We start from the raw sequence: 19019 nt of genomic DNA, 5'->3' as shown, positions 1-19019 counted from the left end.
ATGCCCTTCCTAATTTCACTGCAACTAGACTGTTACCATTCAATTTGGAATATTAGGCTTGTGCACATTTTACATGAGTGTTTCATTACCTACACTGAACAAAAATATAAACGCAACATGTAAAGTGTTTGGCCCATGTTTCAAGAGCTGAAATAAAAGATCCCAGAAATGTTTCATAAGCACAAAAAACTTTTCTCTGAAATTTTGTGCACAAATTTGTTTACATCCTGTTAGTGAGCATTTCTCCTTTGCCAAGATAATCCATCCACCTGACATGTATGGATATCAAAAAGCTGATTAAACAACATGATCATTATGCAGATGCACCCTGTGCTGGGAACAATAAAAGGCCACTCTGAAATGTGCAATTCTGTCACACAACACAATGCCACAGATGTCTCAAATATTGAGGGAGTGTGCAATTGGTATGCTGACTGCAGGAATGTCCACCAGAGGTGTTGCCAGATAATTTAATGTTAATTTCTCTACCATAAGTCACCTCCAACGTTGTTTCAGAGAATTTGGCAGGACGTTCAACCGGCTTCACAACCACAGACCATGTGAGGTGTTTGCTGCTGTCAACGTTGTGAACAGAGTGCCCCATTGTGGGGTTATGGTATGGGCAGGCATAAGCTACAGACAACAAACACAACTGCATTTAATCTATGTCAATTTGAATGAACAAAAATACAGTGATGAGATCCTGAGGCCCATGTGTTTTTATGTATTTATGAACAACAGATGCATCTGTATTCCAGTCATGTAAAAATCCATAGATATAAATCTATTTCAATTGACTTATTTCCTCAAACTGTAAGTCAGTCAAATCTTTGAATTTGTTGTATGTTGCGTTTATTTTTGTTCAGTATAGTTAACCAAGTAATTGACTGACTTAGCTAATTCTAATGTTTTTGTTGCATTTCAGGTAGAGTGGCATTGCTGATAGGCTAACGATTCACACAGAACTTCAAAGTAGGAGTACTGATTTTAGGATCCATTTTACTTTCACAATTACATTGACAAGGGGGAGTTTATCGTAGATCACTCCCTATTCTGAGACGCTTTGTGAATATGGGCCCTGGAAGAAAGCTGTTGCCCAATACTTTGCACAGCATTCACTTAACAGTAGGCAACCCTGACCCTGGAGTGCTGCAGTTATTGCAGGATTTTGTTCCAACTAGGCCCTAAACCAGGGGTGCGTTCAGTTCGCTTGAACGTTTTCTACATTGCACAACGGTTTGTGCTGAACAACACTTTCCCAAAACGTTCTTAAACAGTCTGAGATATGTTTGCTCTGTTCGGTGGGTGTGGCTTGACGCAAGGAGTGATGTAGTTAAAGGGCTGTGGAGCATTTTGAACCCACAACCCAACCCTTCCCCGTTTTTCAACTGGTCGTTCTGTACAGTACTGCTATCATGTTTTTATGTTCTGAATGCAGCCCTGACCAACTGAGATAATTGATCAGTTCAGTAATTGCGTAAATTCAACACACCTCGTCTTCCAGGTTGGTTAAATTAAAAACATGAAGTGCCAGGATTGCCTACCCAGATTTGTCAATGCTTATGAACTGAATTCTGTGTGTGAATTTCCATATCAATGACACTTAACAAAAGGGTTGCATTGTTAAACATGTAGAGTAAATGTTAACATGGCTTTGGTGATTTACAGGTGCATAATGCATTTGTCATCAGGCCACTGCATGCGGTGACGTGTACTTGGATAGTTACACTGACTGACTGAATACTGCGGCCTTCAGTGGTACTGGACGCAAGGGCCTTACCAGAGAGTACAGCAACTCTCACTCAGCCATTCTGGCAACATGTATTGTATGTAGCCAGTCATTCATACAAACTGTTAGGGATGCAATCACAGACTTCTATTCACTTTGTCTACTTGTCCCGTTCAATCCTGTCTGGGATATACAGTTGAAGTCGGAAGTTTACATACACCTTAGGACATTTCTCCAAAAAGTACGATCTTTGTCCCCATGTGCAGTTGCAAACCGTAGTCTGGCTTTTTTATGGCGGTTTTGGAGCAGTGGCTTATTCCTTGCTGAAGGGCCTTTCAGGTGATGTCGATATAGGACTCGTTTGGCTGTGGATATAGATACTTTTGTACCTGTTTCATCCAGCATCTTCACAGGTCCTTTGCTGTTGTTCTGGGATTGATTTGCACTTTTCACAACAAAGTACGTTCATTTCTAGGAGACAGAACGCGTCTCCTTCCTGAGCGGTATGACTGCAGGCATTTGGAAATTGCTCCCAAGGATGAACCAGACTTGTGGAGGTCTACAATTTTCTTTCTGAGGTCTTGGCTGATTTTTCCATGATGTCAAGCAAAGAGGCACTGAGTTTGAAGGTAGGCCTTGAAATACATCCACAGGTACACCACCAATTGACTCAGGCTAATTGACATCATTTATCAGAAGCTTCTAAAGTCATGACATTTTCTGAAATTTTCCAAGCTGATTAAAAGCACAGTCAACTTAGTGTATGTAAACTTCTGACCCACTGGAATTGTGATACATAAGTGAAATAATCTGTCTGTAAACAATTGTTGGAAAAATTACATGTCATGCACAAAGTAGATGTCCTAACCAACTTGCCAAAACTATAGTTTAACAAGAAATTTGTGGAGTGGTTGAAAAACGAGTTTTAATGACTCCAACCCAAGTGTATGTAAACTTTCGACCTCAACTGTATGTGGCAGGGTCTATAGGAAATCACGGACTACAAAAAGAAAAGCAGTCACGTCACGGACACCGTCACACTTCCAGACAAACTAAACACCCACTTTGAGGATAATACAGTGCCGGCCCGCTAACAAGGACTGCCCCCCCCTTCTCCGTGGCCGACGTGAGTAAAACATTTAAACGTATTAACCCTCGTAAGGCTGCTGTCCTAGACGGCATCCCTAGCCGTGTCCTAGGAGCATGCGCAGACCAGCTGGCTGGTGTGTTTATGAACATATTCAATCGCTCCCTATCCCAGTCTGCTGTCCCCACATGCTTCAAGATGGCCACCATTTTTCCTGTACCCAAGAAGGCAAAGATAACTGAACTAAATTACTACCGCCCCATAGCACTCACTTCTGTCATCATGAAGTGCTTTGAGAGACTAGTCAAGGATCATATCACCTCCACCTTACTGGCCACACTAGACCCACTTCAGTTTGCATACTCCCCCAACAGGTCCACAGACGATGCAATCGCCATCACACTTCACACTGCCCTATCCCATCTGGACAAGAGGAATACCTATGTAAGAATTAATTGACTACAGCTCAGCATTCAACACCATAGTTCCCTCCAAGCTCATCATCTAGCTGAAGGCCCTGGGTCTCAACCCCGCACTGTGTAATTGGGTCCTGGACTTTGACGGGCCGCCCCCAGGTGTTGAAGGTAGGAAACAACATCTCCACTTCGTTGACCCTCAACACTGGGGCCCCACAAGGGTGCGTGCTCAGCCCCCTCCTGTGCTGCCTGTTCACCCACGACTGCGTGGCCAACTTAACCATCAAGTTTGCAGATGACACAACAGTAGTGGGCTTGATTACCAACAACAACGAGACAGCCTACAAGGAGGAGGTGAGGGTACTCAGTGTGGTGTCAGGAAAACAACCTCTCACTCAACGTCAACAAAACAAAGGAGACGATCGTGGACTTCAGGAAACAGCAGAGGGAGCATCCCCCCATCCACATCGACGGGACAGTAGTGGAGGAGGTGGAAACTGTTAAGTTCCTCGGCGTACACATCACAGACAAACTGAATTGGTCCACCCACACAGACAGTGTGGGGAAGAAGGTGCAACAGCGCCTCTTCAACCTCAGGAGGATGAATAAATTTGGCTTGTCACCCAAAACCCTGACAAACCTTTACAGATGCACAATCGAGATCATCCTGTCGGGCTGTATCAACCGCAAGGCTCTCCAGAGGGTGGTGCGGTCTGCACAATGTATCACCGGGGGCAAACTACCTGCCCTCCATGACATATACAGCACCCGATGTCATAGGAAGGACAACAACCACCCGAGCCACTGCCTGCTCACACCGCTACCATCCAGAAGGCAAGGTCAGTACAGGTTTATCAAAGCTGGGGCCGAGAGACTGAAGAACAGCTTCTATCTCAAGGCCATCAGACTGCTAAATAGCTATCACTAACTCAGAGAGGCTGCTGCCTACAATGAGACCCAATCACTGAACACTTTTTAATAAATGGATCACTAGTCACTTTAAACAATGCCACTTTAATGTTTACATATCTTATATTACTCATCATATGTATATACTGTATTTTATACCTTCTATTGCATCTTGCCTATGCCGCTCGGCCATCGCTCATCCTTATATTTATAGGTACATATTCTCATTCACCCCTTTTGATGTGTGTGTATTAGGTAATTGTTGGGAAATTGTTTGATTACTTGTTAGATATTACTGCACTCTCGGAACTAGAAGCACAATCATTCCGCTACACTCGCATTAACACCTGCTAACCATGTGTATGTGACAAAAAACATTTCATTTGATTTTTGCAGAAAATGAGTTTAAGGAAAAGGAAAGTAGACAATGAATGTAGGATGTTCCAGCAAGAGTGGACATCGAAACATTTCTTTATTGAGGTCTCAGGGAAAGCTGTGTGCTTAGTGTGCAAAGAGAGCATCACTGTCTTGAAAGACTACAACTTGTCCCAACACTTCCTGCCGAAGCATGCAGAGAAATATAGGAATATGTTGTCTGAGCAGAGGGCAAGTGCATCGAAACAGTTATTTTCTCAGTTGCAAAAGTAGAATTGCGAGAGATAGCTATGTACTGTCCACAAAATTGCTAAACATAGCAATCTATTCGCTGAGGGCGAATTCATTAAAGAATGTTTAATTGACTCTGCAAGCAATACTTTGCCCCGACAAGAAAGAGCTGTTTGAAAATGTTTCCCTGTCAAGACGAACAGTTACACGGCGTGTTGAGGACATCGCAGACAATATGGAACAACAGTTGAAAGACACGGTAAAGTATTTCACCTATTTCCCCATGGCCCTGGATGAGAGCAGTGATGTACGTGACACGGTGCAGTTGTTGATATTCTTACGAGGCATAACCCCAGACTTTGAAATTACAGAGGAGCTTGCTTCAGTGCAGTCAATGAAGAGCACAACCACAGGGAAAGATTTTATTGGAGGAGGTTAATAAGTGTGTGGAAAAGCTGGGACTGAGTTTTGAAAAGTTATCTAGTGACCACTGATGGGTGCCCAAACTTGACAGGAAAAAGCATTGGCATTTTGAAAAGGATACAAGATCAAGTAGCTGAGCTGAACCCAGATCAGAAAATGATTTTCCTGCATTGCATTATTCATCAGGAGGTGCGCTGTAAATGTGTTCTGAAAATGAGCCATGTTGTGGATACAGTCACTAAATCTTTAAACCACAGGCAGTTTTTCTCACTGTTGGAAGAGACAGAGTCAGGTCATGCAGATCTCCCCTACCACACAAACGTGAGATGGCTGAGTTTGGAGAAAGTGCTTAAAAGGGTGTGGGACCTGAAGTCGGAGATAGATGAGTTTTTGCAAATGAAAGGAAAATATGTGGATATTCCTCAACTGCAAGATAAAGAATGGTTGGCTGATTTTGCCTTCACCATCGATATCATGGCCCTCATGAATTAACTGAATTCCAAACTACAAGGGAAGGGCCTTTTGCATATCAGATGTACAGCCTTGTCAAACCTTATAGGGAAAATTACTCCTCCTGACCCGCCAAATAGAAGCCAACAATCTCACCCACCTTCCGACACTACTAGTCTGTTCCCTATCAGATGATCAGCAGGAGAAGTGTACATCGCTGCTGTGTGCTTCAAACGGTGAGTTCTCATCGTTTTGAAGAGTTCAAAGTGTTGGAAAATGACATGCTGTTGGTTTCCTCTCCTTTCACCTTCAATGTGGATCATGCTCCCACTGACCTGCAACTTGAGCTTATCGATAATCAGATAGAAGCAGTGATTAGAGAACTATTCAAAACAATGTCACTGAAAAGGTTCTATGCATTTCTCGATTAACAAAACTTTCCAAAGATTAGGAGTCATGCTTGTACTGTTTGGGTCAACCTATGTATGTGAACATACATTTTCAGTGATGAAATATAACAAGTCAAGGTACAGATCATCTCTTACTGACTCACCACTCAGCAATCCTGCGCATAGCGATGCCAGAAACTATACCTGACTTCATTGCTCTAGTCAAGGCCCATCAGAGACTTCACTCCTCACACTGATTGAGTAGTTTAAATGTAATGTTGAGCTCTTTCTCTTTCTTGTGTTTTTGTGCATACCCATTTTAAGCTAGAGCAGGCCTGGGCAATTATTTTCCATGGAGGGCCACAGAATATATTTTTGCCATCCCGGGCCAGAATCATATTACAGGATTATACATCATGTGTATGAATATGTTGACAGATATATCTATAGTAAATCATGTCCAGATATGCTACTTATTTTACTTTTTTTAACATGCACAGAAATAAACCACATCCATGTTCTCCTTTTGGTAGGTATTTTCATTATTAAACACAGAGGGGAAAGTACTGTGCATTCAGAACCACGGACAGAGCTCTTGTTAAGCGATCTAAATCTCAATCTGCCTCTCTTGCATGATCCCCAGCCCATACCCCTACAATCAACACATACCACTACTTTCCCCAATGCTACACATTCCTTTGTCTCTGCACACTTCTCACACCTAGGAACCTCCCTCCTACACACTGCTGCCATATGCCCATAAGCTTGACACCTGTAACAACGTAATGTATTTGGTACAAAAGCTCGTACAGGATAACTTGTATATATCCAAACATCACTTTGTCGGGCAAAGACTAAACTTCAAAACTCAAAAGAACAGACACTGACTCTTCTGTTACCCTGTCTGCGTCGCACCAAACAACGAGCATCACAAGTCCCAGGAATCTGCCCCATCAGTTGGTCAACTTTTACATTTACTGCTACCCCAGTAATCACTCCTTTCAATGGCGTCCTTTTCTTGAGAGCGTAACAATTCACATTTCTTGCCCCCATTCGTTTAACGCCGAGCGTCTTCTCCCTCTGACCAGCAGAAACACAAACAATTATCACAAGACCACTTCTGGTTACCCTCACGGATTCCACAGCACCCAATTCTGTTTTCACCCACGCTAAAACCTCAAATGGATCAGCCAAAAGGCAAGGGTCCACTTTTCCCAAAAACTTCACTCCTAATGTCACAGACTCATCTTTATCCTGAACTTCACCACACCTACCACGTCCGATACTTCGCCCTCATTAATTTCCATTTCTCCTCCTGTCTTCAGCTCACTCTGTTTACACTTTCTACCGTTCTTCTTCAACAAACCATCTCCCATTTTGAACCGACTTAAGCTCACCATCTTCCTCCCTCTCTCTCTTAGACCTCCTCTGCTTCTCTTTTTTCCTCCATTCCTCCTCCGTATTCCAAGTATACGTCTCCTTATGATAATACTGCACATCTGACATCTTGTTCTTGCTTTCTCAAGGGACGCCGCTCAACAGTGCATCCCACTGATAATGCAGCTGCTTCGTCTTGATGTTATTCGTTATTATGCACTCAAAGCGCTGTGGCATTGATCAACCAATGGTGTTAGATAACACCCACATACGTTTGCTTGACACCCCTCATCATATTGCAGGAAGAAATACAAAATAAATAAATGAAAAAAATAATAGATATGAATAAATTAAAGTGGGATTAATGTTTTAATTAATGATTTATCTATGTGTGGATTCATCAATTTAGTTATGTATTGATGCATTTGTGTGCATTTATTCATTAATGCAATTATTAATTTGTGCATTTTTATTCATACAAAGCAACTGGGAACTCGGCAATCTCCGACCTCCGACCTGCATTTAAGACAACTGGGAACTTGGAAATAAAAACGAGCTCCGACTGGGAAAATTAGTTTTGAACCGTCATCCAACTCGGAATTCCAAATCGGTGAACTCTAACCTCTTTCTAAACCTAAAGCTCAGACTTTCCGTCCTGACGTCATGATTTTACCTAGTTTTCCCGATTTCCAGTTGTCTTGAAAGCTAGCTCTTTGGTGTCGTCACGATTACGCATGTGCCCGCTGCTGCTGACACGACAGAAAACATGGCGCTCGAGGAACCAAATGGAGATTTTCCATATTTACCTTCAGGGGTGGCGGAGGGTAAGCTGATGTTTTCCTTCGCTCAATATAATGGATATCCACTTTGGTCTAGTATGCATTATTTATTATAGCCAAAACCAAGGGCTACTGCCATAGCCCGTGTGAGCAGCGCATAAACAATCCACGCTAGCAATCTGCACTATTCTAGCTAGCTATTAGCCATTTGAGCAGCAAGTTCCAAGGTCGATGCAATGCATTAGTGAAGGAGTAATGTTACCTAGCAGCTAGCTATTTTCAAATCCACCTTGGCCTTACGAAGGACTGCATTGATTTGTATATACTTTGTCTTTATTTCTGTGTCTGAAGTAGATTGGCCAAATCAGTAGCTAGTGCAGTAACGTTAGTACCACTAAGCTAGTTAACGTTCTAACAACCACGCATAAAGCAGTACTCTAATTTAAAGGTCCAATGCAGATGTTACCTCTATCAAAAAAAAATCTGGGTAACAATTTAATACCTTACTGTGATATTCTTTCAATTAAAATGGTTAAAAGGAAACCGCTTCTGAGCAATTTGTCAGGCAGAACGGTTTGGACTTCTCTTTCTTATTACATGCTGACCACACCGCTTGCGTGCGTGAGCGTTGCAAAATACATTCAAACACATGTTATTCAATTAATTTGCGTCTGCGTTGCCAAGCACTAAAATAGAAATCAGTTATATTTGTGACGCTTAACACGGTGCAAGTCCTGCCTCTTCCACTCCTCACTGTTTATAGAAGCAGATACCCACATGCCATCTTCTCATTGGTTATACCTACATGGGTGAATGAAAGATTAACCGAGTTTGGTCAGTCATCGTGGTAACTATAAAAGTTAAATGATAATCGCCCTATAAAGTCCAAAGAAGAAAAAGCATGAAGGATAGCTGACTAGAAACGATAAGGTTGACCGTTTTATGTGTGGATTAATTGTAGGAGTAGAGGAGCTTGTACATTTCAGGTAAAATAACAACTCAATGTTTATATCCCAGAACAAATTAGCTAGCAACAGCAAGCTAGCTAGCTAAATAGGACAAATTAGCTAGCAACTGGAAGCCATCTAGCTAAATTGCCATAAATGTTTAATGCTTTTTGACCTGGCCCCAAATTAATATTGGTTGAGTTTGTTTTGATATTTCAACCTGCGTGTCGTGATTGCGTTTGGTGTGCGGGGACAAAATCAATTGGCGCGTGGCCGGTTTGGGTACGGGTGACGTGGGTACGGGTGATGTCACCATGGAAGGCCAAAACTCCCTCCTACCAAACAGGCAGAAATGTCAGGTGGTCTTTTCAAACAGCTCTTTCACTAAAAGTGCATTATCCTTTTCATTTATTATTCCAACCTCCGTGTGAAATGTATTTAACAGAGAAATCACTTTTTTGACTGCACTGGGCCTTTTAACTTAGCTGTGAGTGCTTCATCAAAGGCTGAAGAGCATCATAGTGATACCACAGATGGATGGATATATACAGATCTAGGATGTCTTCTTTTTTTAAAGCAATGCTGACATTATTTTTCAGTAAACAAAATGATAAAGGAGAATGGTGACCTGTTTTCTGATGCCCTGTGCAAAATCTGCAGTGCTGTCCTGAATTCTGACTCCCAGAAACTTGCACATTATCAGGTCGGTGATCCCACTTGAGTTTGATATTTATTTACGGTCATCTTCTTGACCACTATACAGAGCAGCATCTGATGTTTTCATTCTTACATTCTTTTCAGAGCAAAAAGCATGCCAACAAAGTGAGACGCTACATGAGCATCCACAAAGAAGAGGAGCCCACCATCAAAAGGTTCAAGTCGCCTTCGGGAGACAGTGTAAGTTTATTTCTCAACTAGACATTTAGATTATTATTATTTTTGTAATTGAGCAGACACTCTTATCCAGAGCGACTTACAGTAGTGAGTGCATTCATTTTTCTACTGGTTCCCCATGGGAATCAAACCCACATCCCTGGCATTGCAAGCACCATGCTCTACCAACTGAGCCAGATGGGTTTTATCCAGCCCTGCCCTGCCCAGTATAAATAGACAGCGTTCATGGATAGAGCGCCCTTAACCTTTTTGTGTCCTCTGTTGTACTTTGCTGTATCCCACCCATCTCCAGGCCAGCAGTAATGGCGAGACGGACCGCTCCAAAGCCTGTCATATATGTAACATGACATTCTCCTCTCCGGTGGTGGCTGAGTCCCACTACCAGGGCAAGGTGCACACCAAGAACCTGAGACTGAAGACCTTTGGCAACCAGACCCCAGGTAATGGGCCATCTACACTTATGGCCATATATGAGAAAAGCCTGTTTTAAATTTTCCACCCCATCTGCACGCATTTTCTTTTTCTCCTCATTCTGTGTTATTCCTCTGTCGCATACCTGTATTTGTCAAATGTGTAAAAATATAACTTAAACCCCCCATTCCTGTCTGATGAACGTTTCATATCCTGCCTCCTACCTCCCCAGTAGCACTACCTCAGGCCGTGGCCCCAGTGGTGAAAAAGAAGAAGAAGAAGAAGGAGGCTCAGTCAGAGGAGGCTAGCAACGTGGCATCGTCAGCCCCGGCCGAGGACGACCAGGGCAACTTCTGTTCCATCTGCCATGCCTCGTTCAACAACCCCCTCATGGCCAAGCAGCACTACGAAGGCAAGAAGCATAAAAAACAGCTGACCCAGCAGAAGCTTATGGAGACCTATGGGCCATCCACTGCACCAGGTAGGACAGCCTCGTGTGGCCAGGCTTTTCTCATTTTGTAAGCCTAGAGTTCTCCTTAGGAAGACTATAAAAATGGGTGGAGTCGAGATGTAAATATTTATATACACAGAATATACCAAACATTAGGAACACCTTTCTAATTTTGGGTTGAGGAATAGCCTATGCATTGTTGAGTCCTGCTATGAATGTATCTGCAGGTCTCTGTTTTGCTGTCTGCTGCTGTGAGCGATGGTTTTGATTCGCTCGTGGAGCAAAGCGCACCAATTGCAGTGACTAGCACTACATCAAGTGGCCTAGTCCAAACGCTGAAAAGTTTTGGTAGGATATTAGCCTACATTTACTGATTAATCAATAAGCCTACATGGTTTATATAGCAACAATATCATATTTAGAGTTAGCAAAGTGTTTTGAGTTCCCACTTCCTCAGGAATAATATAGCCAATAGTTACAAATATGTCAGCAATTTTTCTGAAGAGCCAAAAATATACACTGCTCAAAACAATAAAGGGAACACTTAAATAACACAATGTAACTCCAAGTCAATCACACTTCTGTGAAATAAAACTGTCCACTTAGGAAGCAACACTGATTGACAATAAATTTCACATGCTGTTGTGCAAATGGAATAGACAACAGTTGGAAATTATAGGCAATTAGCAAGACTCCCCCAATAAAGGAGTGGTTCTGTAGGTGGTGACCACAGACCACTTCTCAGTTCCTATGCTTCCTGGCTGATGTTTTGGTCACTTTTGAATGCTGGCGGTGCTTTCACACTAGTGGTAGCGTGAGACGGAGTCTACAACCCACACAGTGGCTCAGGTAGTGCAGCTCATTCAGGATGGCACATCAATGCGAGCTGTGGCAAGAAGGTTTGCTGTGTCTGTCAGTGTAGTGTCCAGAGCATGGAGGCGCTACCAGGAGACAGGCCAGTATATCAGGAGACGTGGAGGAGGCTGTAGGAGGGCAACAACTCAGCAGCAGGACCGCTACCTCCGCCTTTGTGCAAGGAGGAGCACTGCCAGAGCCCTGCAAAATGACCTCCAGCAGGCCACAAATGTGCATGTGTCTGCTCAAACGGTCAGAAACAGACTCCATGAGGGTGGTATGAGGGCCCAATGTCCACAGGGGGGGGGTTGTGCTTACAGCCCAACACCGTGCAGGACGTTTTTGCATTTGCCAGAGAACACCAAATTGGCAAATTCGCCACTGGCGCCCTGTGCTCTTCACAGATGAAAGCAGGTTCACACTGAGCACATGTGACAGAGTCTGGAGACGCCGTGGAGAACGTTCTGCTGCCTGCAACATCCTCCAGCATGACCGGTTTGGGGGTGGGTCAGTCATGGTGTGGGGTGGCATTTCTTTGGGGGGCCGCACAGCCTCCATGTGCTCGCCAGAGGTAGCCTGACTGCCATTAGGTACCGAGATGAGATTCTCAGACCCCTTGTGAGACCATATGCTGGTGCGGTTGGCCCTGGGTTCCTCCTAATGCAAGACAATGCTAGACCTCATGTGGCTGGAGTGTGTCAGCAGTTCCTGCAAGAGAAAGGCATTGATGTTATGGACTGACCCGCCCATTCCCCAGACCTGAATCCAATTGAGCACATCTGGGACATCATGTCTCGCTCCATCCACCAACGCCACGTTGCACCACAGACTGTCCAGGATTTGGGGATGCTTTAGTCCAGGTCTGGGAGGAGATCCCTCAGGAGACCATCCGCCACCTCATCAGGAGCATGCCCAGGCGTTGTAGGGAGGTCATACTGAGCCTAATTTTGACTTGTTTTAAGGACATTACATAAAAGTTGGATCAGCCTGTAGTGTGGTTTTCCACTTTAATTTTGAGTGTGACTCCAGACCTCCATGGGTTGATTAAATTTGATTTCCATTGATCATTTTTGTGATTTCGTTGTCAGCACATTCAACTATGTAAAGAAAAAAGTATTTAATAAGAATATTTCATTCATTCAGATCTAGGATGTGTTTTTATTGTTCCGTTTATTTTTTTGAGCAGTGTATATTAATTAGAGGTCGACCGACTGATTTTAATACCGAATATTGGAGGACCAAAAAAAAGCTGATAGTGATTAATCAGCCAATTTTATGTATATTTGTAATAATGGGAATTACAGCAATACTGAATGAACACTGTTTATGGTTAAGGACATTTGTGAAACGATTGCTTTTTTTCACGAATGCGCTTTTGATCATCACCCGTTTGGCGAAGTTGAAGTAGGCTGTAATTCGGTGATAAAATAACAGGCACCGCATTGATTATATGCAACGCAGGACAAGCTACTTAACTACACATAGTTGATGATAGTACTAGGTTAACTAGTGATTGTGAATTTTTTTATATAAGATAAGTTAATGCTAGCTAGAAACTTATCTTGGCTCCTTGCAGCCACAAGGTCCTTGCACTCACGTAACAGGTGGTTACGTATACATATAATATACATATAACATATAATCAGCGTCCAAAAGGGCCAATTACCGATTTGTTATAACTTGAAATCGGCCCTAATTAATCGGCCATGCCATATGTTAGCAGGCATAAAAGAAACGCCTGAAACTAAGTTTTATGTTTGGTAAGACCAGACATCCACGGACACCCAACCTGCGGAAGGAAAAGCCCATGGTTTAGAACTTTGCATATGGTTGAGGCCATTCTTTCTAACAAGTGTTAATAAGTGTCTCTGGAGTGTAATATACAGTAGGAGCCAGACAGTACGGGCAAATCAATTGTGTGCCAATGCAGTATTGGGTCATTGCATGAAGGTTTTATGTGTCTAAAATGGAGTTCCTTGCCAACTAGTCCCTTCTGTGTCTCCAGCTTCCACAGTAAAGGGCTACCCATGTACTGTATGCAACATCGAACTGAACTCTGTGGAACAGTATCAGGCACACATCAGTGGCTCCAAACATAAGAACCAGTATGTATCCCTCTCTCTCTCTCCAATCTCCAGTGAGCCAGTAGAAACAACAACCACTGCATGCGCACACCAGTGTATACCCCACTATTTGCCAAGCTAGTTTGTTTTGATTCCAAACAGCAGTTAACATATGCAGAAAATACCTGTTACTGATGATTTTGTTTCTATGTTTAGTGGCTTTGTTCTAATCAATTTCAATATTTTTTTTCAGTGTCAGAGGCAAGAAAGCGAGCAGCCCGATGTTCATCGGCCCATCGGAAAACAAGTACACAGCAGAAAACCAGCAGTCAGAGTACCAGTATACACCTGAATTCGAACCAGTACAGGAGGACTGGGGTGCTTTCAGCCAAGATTACGAGTGACGAGCCTCCCAGTACCCCCCACCAACACCACAGTTCCCTCAGCTAGGGCCAGAAGGATCACCTGACCAGGAAAAGCTCTAGGTCCTTGTTACAATACAGGTTACAACTAGGATCCAGAGTTTTTTTTTTTTTTTTTCCCTTGTTCATGTCAGGAAAAATCCCTGGACAGAGGGCAGCCTATATGTGGTGTTCTTTCTGTGGTGTTGTATCTGCCTCATGGATGAATCTCAACTCCAGCTCTATATCATTCTGTCTACTCCATGTCTAAATCCCAGTACATGTTCACTACCGGTCAAAAGTTTTAGAACACCTACTCATTCAAGGGGTTTTCTTTATTTTTACTCTTTCTACATTGTAGAATAATACTGAAGACATCAAAACTATGAAATAACACATATGGAATCATGTAGTAACCAAAAAAGTGTTAAATCAAACAATATTTTTTTTATTGAGATTCTTCAAATATCCACCCTTTGCCTTGATGACAGCTTTGCACACTCTTGGAATTCAATCAACCAGCTTCACCTGGAATGCTTTAACAACAGTCTTGAAGGAGTTCCCACATATGCTGAGTACTTGTTGGCTGCTTTTCCTTCACTCTGTGGTCTGACTATTCTTCCCAAACCATCTCAATTTGGTTGAGGTTGGGGGATTGTGGAGGCCAGGTCATCTGATGCAGCACTCAATCACTCTCCTTCTTGGTCAAATAGCCCTTACACAGCCTGGAGATGCGTCTTTAGCCCTTACACAGCCATAATGCGTCTTTGCGGTTGGAATCTAAAATTTGGAATCCAGACCAAAGGACAGATTTCTACCAGTTGAATGCCCGTTGCTCGTGTTTCTTGGCCCAAGCAAGTCTCTTCTTATTGGTGTCCTTTAGTCCTGGTTTCTTTGCAGCAATTTGACCATGAAGGCCTGATTTTACTCATTCTCCTCTGAACAGTTGATGTGTCTGTTACTTGAACTCTGTGAAGCATTTATTTGGGCTGCAATTTCTGAGGCTGGTAACTAATGAACTTATCCTCTCCGGCAGAGGTAACTCTGGGTCTCCCTTTCCTGTGGCAGTCCTCATGAGAGCGAGTTTCATCATAGCGCTTGATGATTTTTGCGACTGCACTTTCAAAGTTCTTAATGTTCTGTATTGACTGACCTTCATGTCTTAAATTAATGATGGTCTGTCGATTCTCTTTGCTTATTTGAGCTGTTCTTGCCATAATATGGATTTGGTAAATCCTCTGTATACCACCCCTACCTTGCCATAACACAATTGATTGGCTCAAATGCATTAGAAATTCCACAAATTAACTTTTAACAAGGCACACCTGTTAATTGAAATGCATTCCATGTAACTACCTCATGAAACTGGTTGAGAGAATGCCAAGAGTGTGCATAGCTGTCATCAAGGCAAAGGGTGGCTGCTTTGAAGAATCTCCAATTCGTTTTTGGTTATTACATGATTCCATATGTGTTATTTCATAGTTTTGATGTCTTCACTATTATTCTACAATATAGAAAAACCCTTGAATGAGTAGGTGTTCTTAAACTTTTGATTAGCAGTGTGTGTTGGTTGTGTTTCTAGTCGGTCAGACCAGAGAGGAATAGAGGCTCCTGGACATGTTCTCTCATTCTGTTCAGTTCAAAATGATGTCATAAATATTTAAAATTCCAGACAATAGAGTACAATGGTATGACTGTGGACAGAATTTCCCTGGATGGTCCTTTCGTTTGTGCGAGGGGCTTGCAGTTTGCAGTTGTGTTCTGGTTCTGTGTGAAATTGTTTTGTTTTTTTACCACCTTTTTTTTCAATTTAGGCTCCTAATCATTGTGTCCCCCCCCCCAACACTCGTTCTTTTGATCCCTCTTTTTAAACGTTTCTCTTCGCCTGGCTGAGGAGAAACTCCAACATATCCTGTACAGAAAGTTATTTCTAGAATTGTTACTCGTTCTATTAATTATATTTCTTTCGGTTTGCTGTTAGCAACATGGAGAGTGACTTGGGATCTGTTTATACAGGAAGCACAATTCTGATATTTTTCCACTAGTCCTTTGACCAATCAGAATGCTATTTTGACAATAATTGGACAAAATATCAGAATACTTCTGCTTGTGTAAATGCTTGTGTTTTTTTATGTTACATTTTCTGCACCCACCAACCTCTGAGAACCTAGATTGATGTTTATTTTAAGTAAAAGACTGGCAGATAAGCACATCCTATAATCGTTTTATTATATGCACATGGGCTTGTATCAGTTTACAAACTGCGCTGTCGTACTAACAATATGCCGCAGCAGAGAAGTAATGTCATATTCTAACTGTGCTTTTTATTAGGAATGCGCTGTCGGTACCAGGACTTAAAAATCTATGTATTTGTGTTTTGGTCACACAGGAAAAAGGAAATGAAACAACTTACTTACAATGTGACATATACCTTTACTAGACATCTGCTGTGCTATGTCATAGTTGTAGAATTCATGCAATAATGTTTTATTCTGTAGTTGTCCATCTGTGCTGGTTGGGCCAGGAAAGATTGTCAGAATGTTGGTCAACATTTTGTGAGTGATGGAGTGGATTTGTCTGATGTGATTGTGAAGATCTGAGATTGTTTCTTTGGTGGTGAAACTAAAATAAGCTATTTCAATGGCTGTGTTTTGACTAGTTAGTGCTGATACTTTCTATGTTTTTGCATTTATTGAAAATACAAAATATCTACTTGGACATGGTTCATAGACTGCCTGTATCAGATAAGTGAGGGATTGAATGTGCGGTGCATTCGTTACTGACAGATGGTAAAGGATCATAGATTTGTACTTTATTTACTCTTTCAAATGAAAGGGTGATATATGGATCTATAAAGGCATTAATACATGTTTTGATAAGAGCCCATCCCCAAGTATTTAATTTGTGACTAGTCGTTTTGGTTATTTGCAATTTTGGCATGTCTTAAGAATAGTTTGGTTTTTAGCATCAGACATGACAAATTGCATATTTTAGTATTGAATGTGTGGCCCAGCCTTTGGCTGAAGAAATGTTGCATTGATTTTGGATGTAAATCATTCGAGGGCTTCTAAATAAATACATTAAAACAAACAAAAATAGTGTTGTAAATTGAGATTTATTTTCAATATGAACTATGTATGGCTTGAAGTGCTAGAGAACGTATCTAGGTAAAATGTTTGAACAAAAGTCAGATTTCCTGTATTTTTATTCTTAATTATTCTATTTACTCAGTGTTCCTCTCACCCAAATTTTTTTGCTCCTCAATCACATTACATTTAAATGTGGGACTTTTTATGGGCTTGCCACTGTATGGCGCACTTACTCCTTTCTAGCCTGAGCCATAGAGCAAGCCAGTGTATCTGTCTCGGAAGCCTCTTGCCAGGGTTGTACATCATACAGACAAGCAAACATCCAGTGAACACTCAAATTATTTCTCAAGAACAGTTCAGCTTTTCAACATGTTCTGTATTGTTATCCCACTATAATTATACACATCTGTTTGTTTCTTGTGGTTCTCAACTAAGATTTAACCACATGTCTATTTGGGTGATGGTTTAATGTTTTAGCTCACATTTTATTTGAGGAAATTATTTTCTTATGGCTGAATTTTGAGGTGTGTGTGGAGCTCATTTTAAAATGGGCCATCTCTTGTTTTGAGTGATGTACACCGATCAAGCTGTGAGGGAAGTTATTAGCTGACACACAGGCTGCTTTTTACTTTATTTCTCCCTGTGTCTATTCAGAACATTGCTCCTGTGCCAAAGAGGTCAATGAGCTTGATTTGGCTTAGGTACAAGTTCCATTCATAAAGTGTGTGTGTGCAGGAGGTATGAGAGTTAAGTCTTTTCATTGATAACTTCTATTTACTGCAATGGGGAGGTGTCCTGGGCCACAATTCATAGAGCTTGGCACTACTAGGCCTCTGTCAGAGGTGCCAAGGTTTATTAACACTGCAGACTCACGTAGACCAGCTCACATCTGGAACAGGCCCCGCACACACCCCCCTGTTGTGGAGCAGAAGATAGGATAGCAATGCTGTATGGTTAACTTTTTACATAAACATGAATAAACTGCCTAGTGTGTTTACCCTCGTGCTGTCATTGTGTGTAACTGTGCAGGCCGCCTGATGTTGTCAGGAGGGGAAATGGCCATAACACAACCAGACAGGAGGATTTGTCTTGGTCAGGATGAATGGGCTGTTCTTCTTTTGGAACAAAAGATAAAAGCCAGCACTAACATGATAGTAACCCAAAATATACAGTTTAAATTAATATCTCAAATAAACCATGATACCTTGTCATATACATTGGAGATACTGAATTGAGAAGTTTGGAGGTTGTCAAAATTTATTTTTCAGTGATATATACTGTATATTGGAGTCTGAGCCTCTATCCTTATATGGTTCTGGGTCCATATTCATAAATAATCTCATAGTAGGAGTGCTGATCTAGGATTAGGTCCCCCCTGTTTATAGAATCTTATTCAATATTAGCAAAACAGATCCTACATCAGAACTCCTACTCTGATATGCTTAATGAATATGGGCCCTGATATTCCTGAGATGCAACAGTACCAGACATTAGGTGCAATGTGTTAAGTCCTTTAAATCTTTTACAGCATTAGTGTCATCACATTTAAGTCATCCAAGAGAGAACATTAGAGTCTGTTCTCCAGCTTGTGTTGTGCAGGAAAGAGGATTCTGATTTGAAATCTAGACCGTTGCACCATGTTCGGCCATTGGGACAGTTTCTGCTTTACTTGGCTTGGATTCACTCACAAAGCAATAACACTGAAAAGTACAGGTCATGAACCTTGAAATGTCAATGGAAGCA

The 19019-nt window shown here is 42.0% G+C and overlaps 1 protein-coding gene across 2 annotated transcripts; it reads left to right on the top strand.

Moving 5' to 3' along the window:
• The first annotated feature begins 7904 nt into the window (after positions 1-7904).
• LOC110533600 (zinc finger protein 346) lies at positions 7905-17283 on the top strand. 2 transcript variants are annotated; one of them, XM_021617974.3, is made up of 7 exons: positions 7905-8210; positions 9712-9815; positions 9914-10009; positions 10299-10446; positions 10653-10898; positions 13729-13828; positions 14040-17283. In XM_021617974.3, the coding sequence occupies exons 1-7, from the start codon at positions 8153-8155 to the stop codon at positions 14188-14190; spliced, it is 903 nt and encodes a 300-aa protein (XP_021473649.1). In that variant the 5' UTR covers positions 7905-8152; the 3' UTR covers positions 14191-17283. The 2 variants fall into 2 exon arrangements, with proteins under 2 accessions (XP_021473649.1, XP_036845910.1); XM_036990015.2 differs by having other exon boundaries at positions 7920-8210; positions 10650-10898.
• Positions 17284-19019: the final 1736 nt, after the last annotated feature.

Source organism: Oncorhynchus mykiss, chromosome 10 (assembly GCF_057628025.1).
Source record: "Oncorhynchus mykiss isolate SJ-2025 chromosome 10, ASM5762802v1, whole genome shotgun sequence".
NCBI lineage: Eukaryota > Metazoa > Chordata > Actinopteri > Salmoniformes > Salmonidae > Oncorhynchus > Oncorhynchus mykiss.
This window is presented reverse-complemented; position numbering and strand designations above follow the sequence as displayed.

Excerpts from the sequence above, each read along its gene's own strand:
- LOC110533600 (XM_036990015.2), top strand. The coding sequence starts at position 8,153 with ATGGCGCTCGAGGAACCAAATGGAGATTTTCCATATTTACCTTCAGGG. Across the intron at positions 10,010-10,298 it reads AGTCGCCTTCGGGAGACAGT|GCCAGCAGTAATGGCGAGAC; the intron begins GTAAGTTTATTT and ends ACCCATCTCCAG. Across the intron at positions 13,829-14,039 it reads GGCTCCAAACATAAGAACCA|TGTCAGAGGCAAGAAAGCGA; the intron begins GTATGTATCCCT and ends ATTTTTTTTCAG.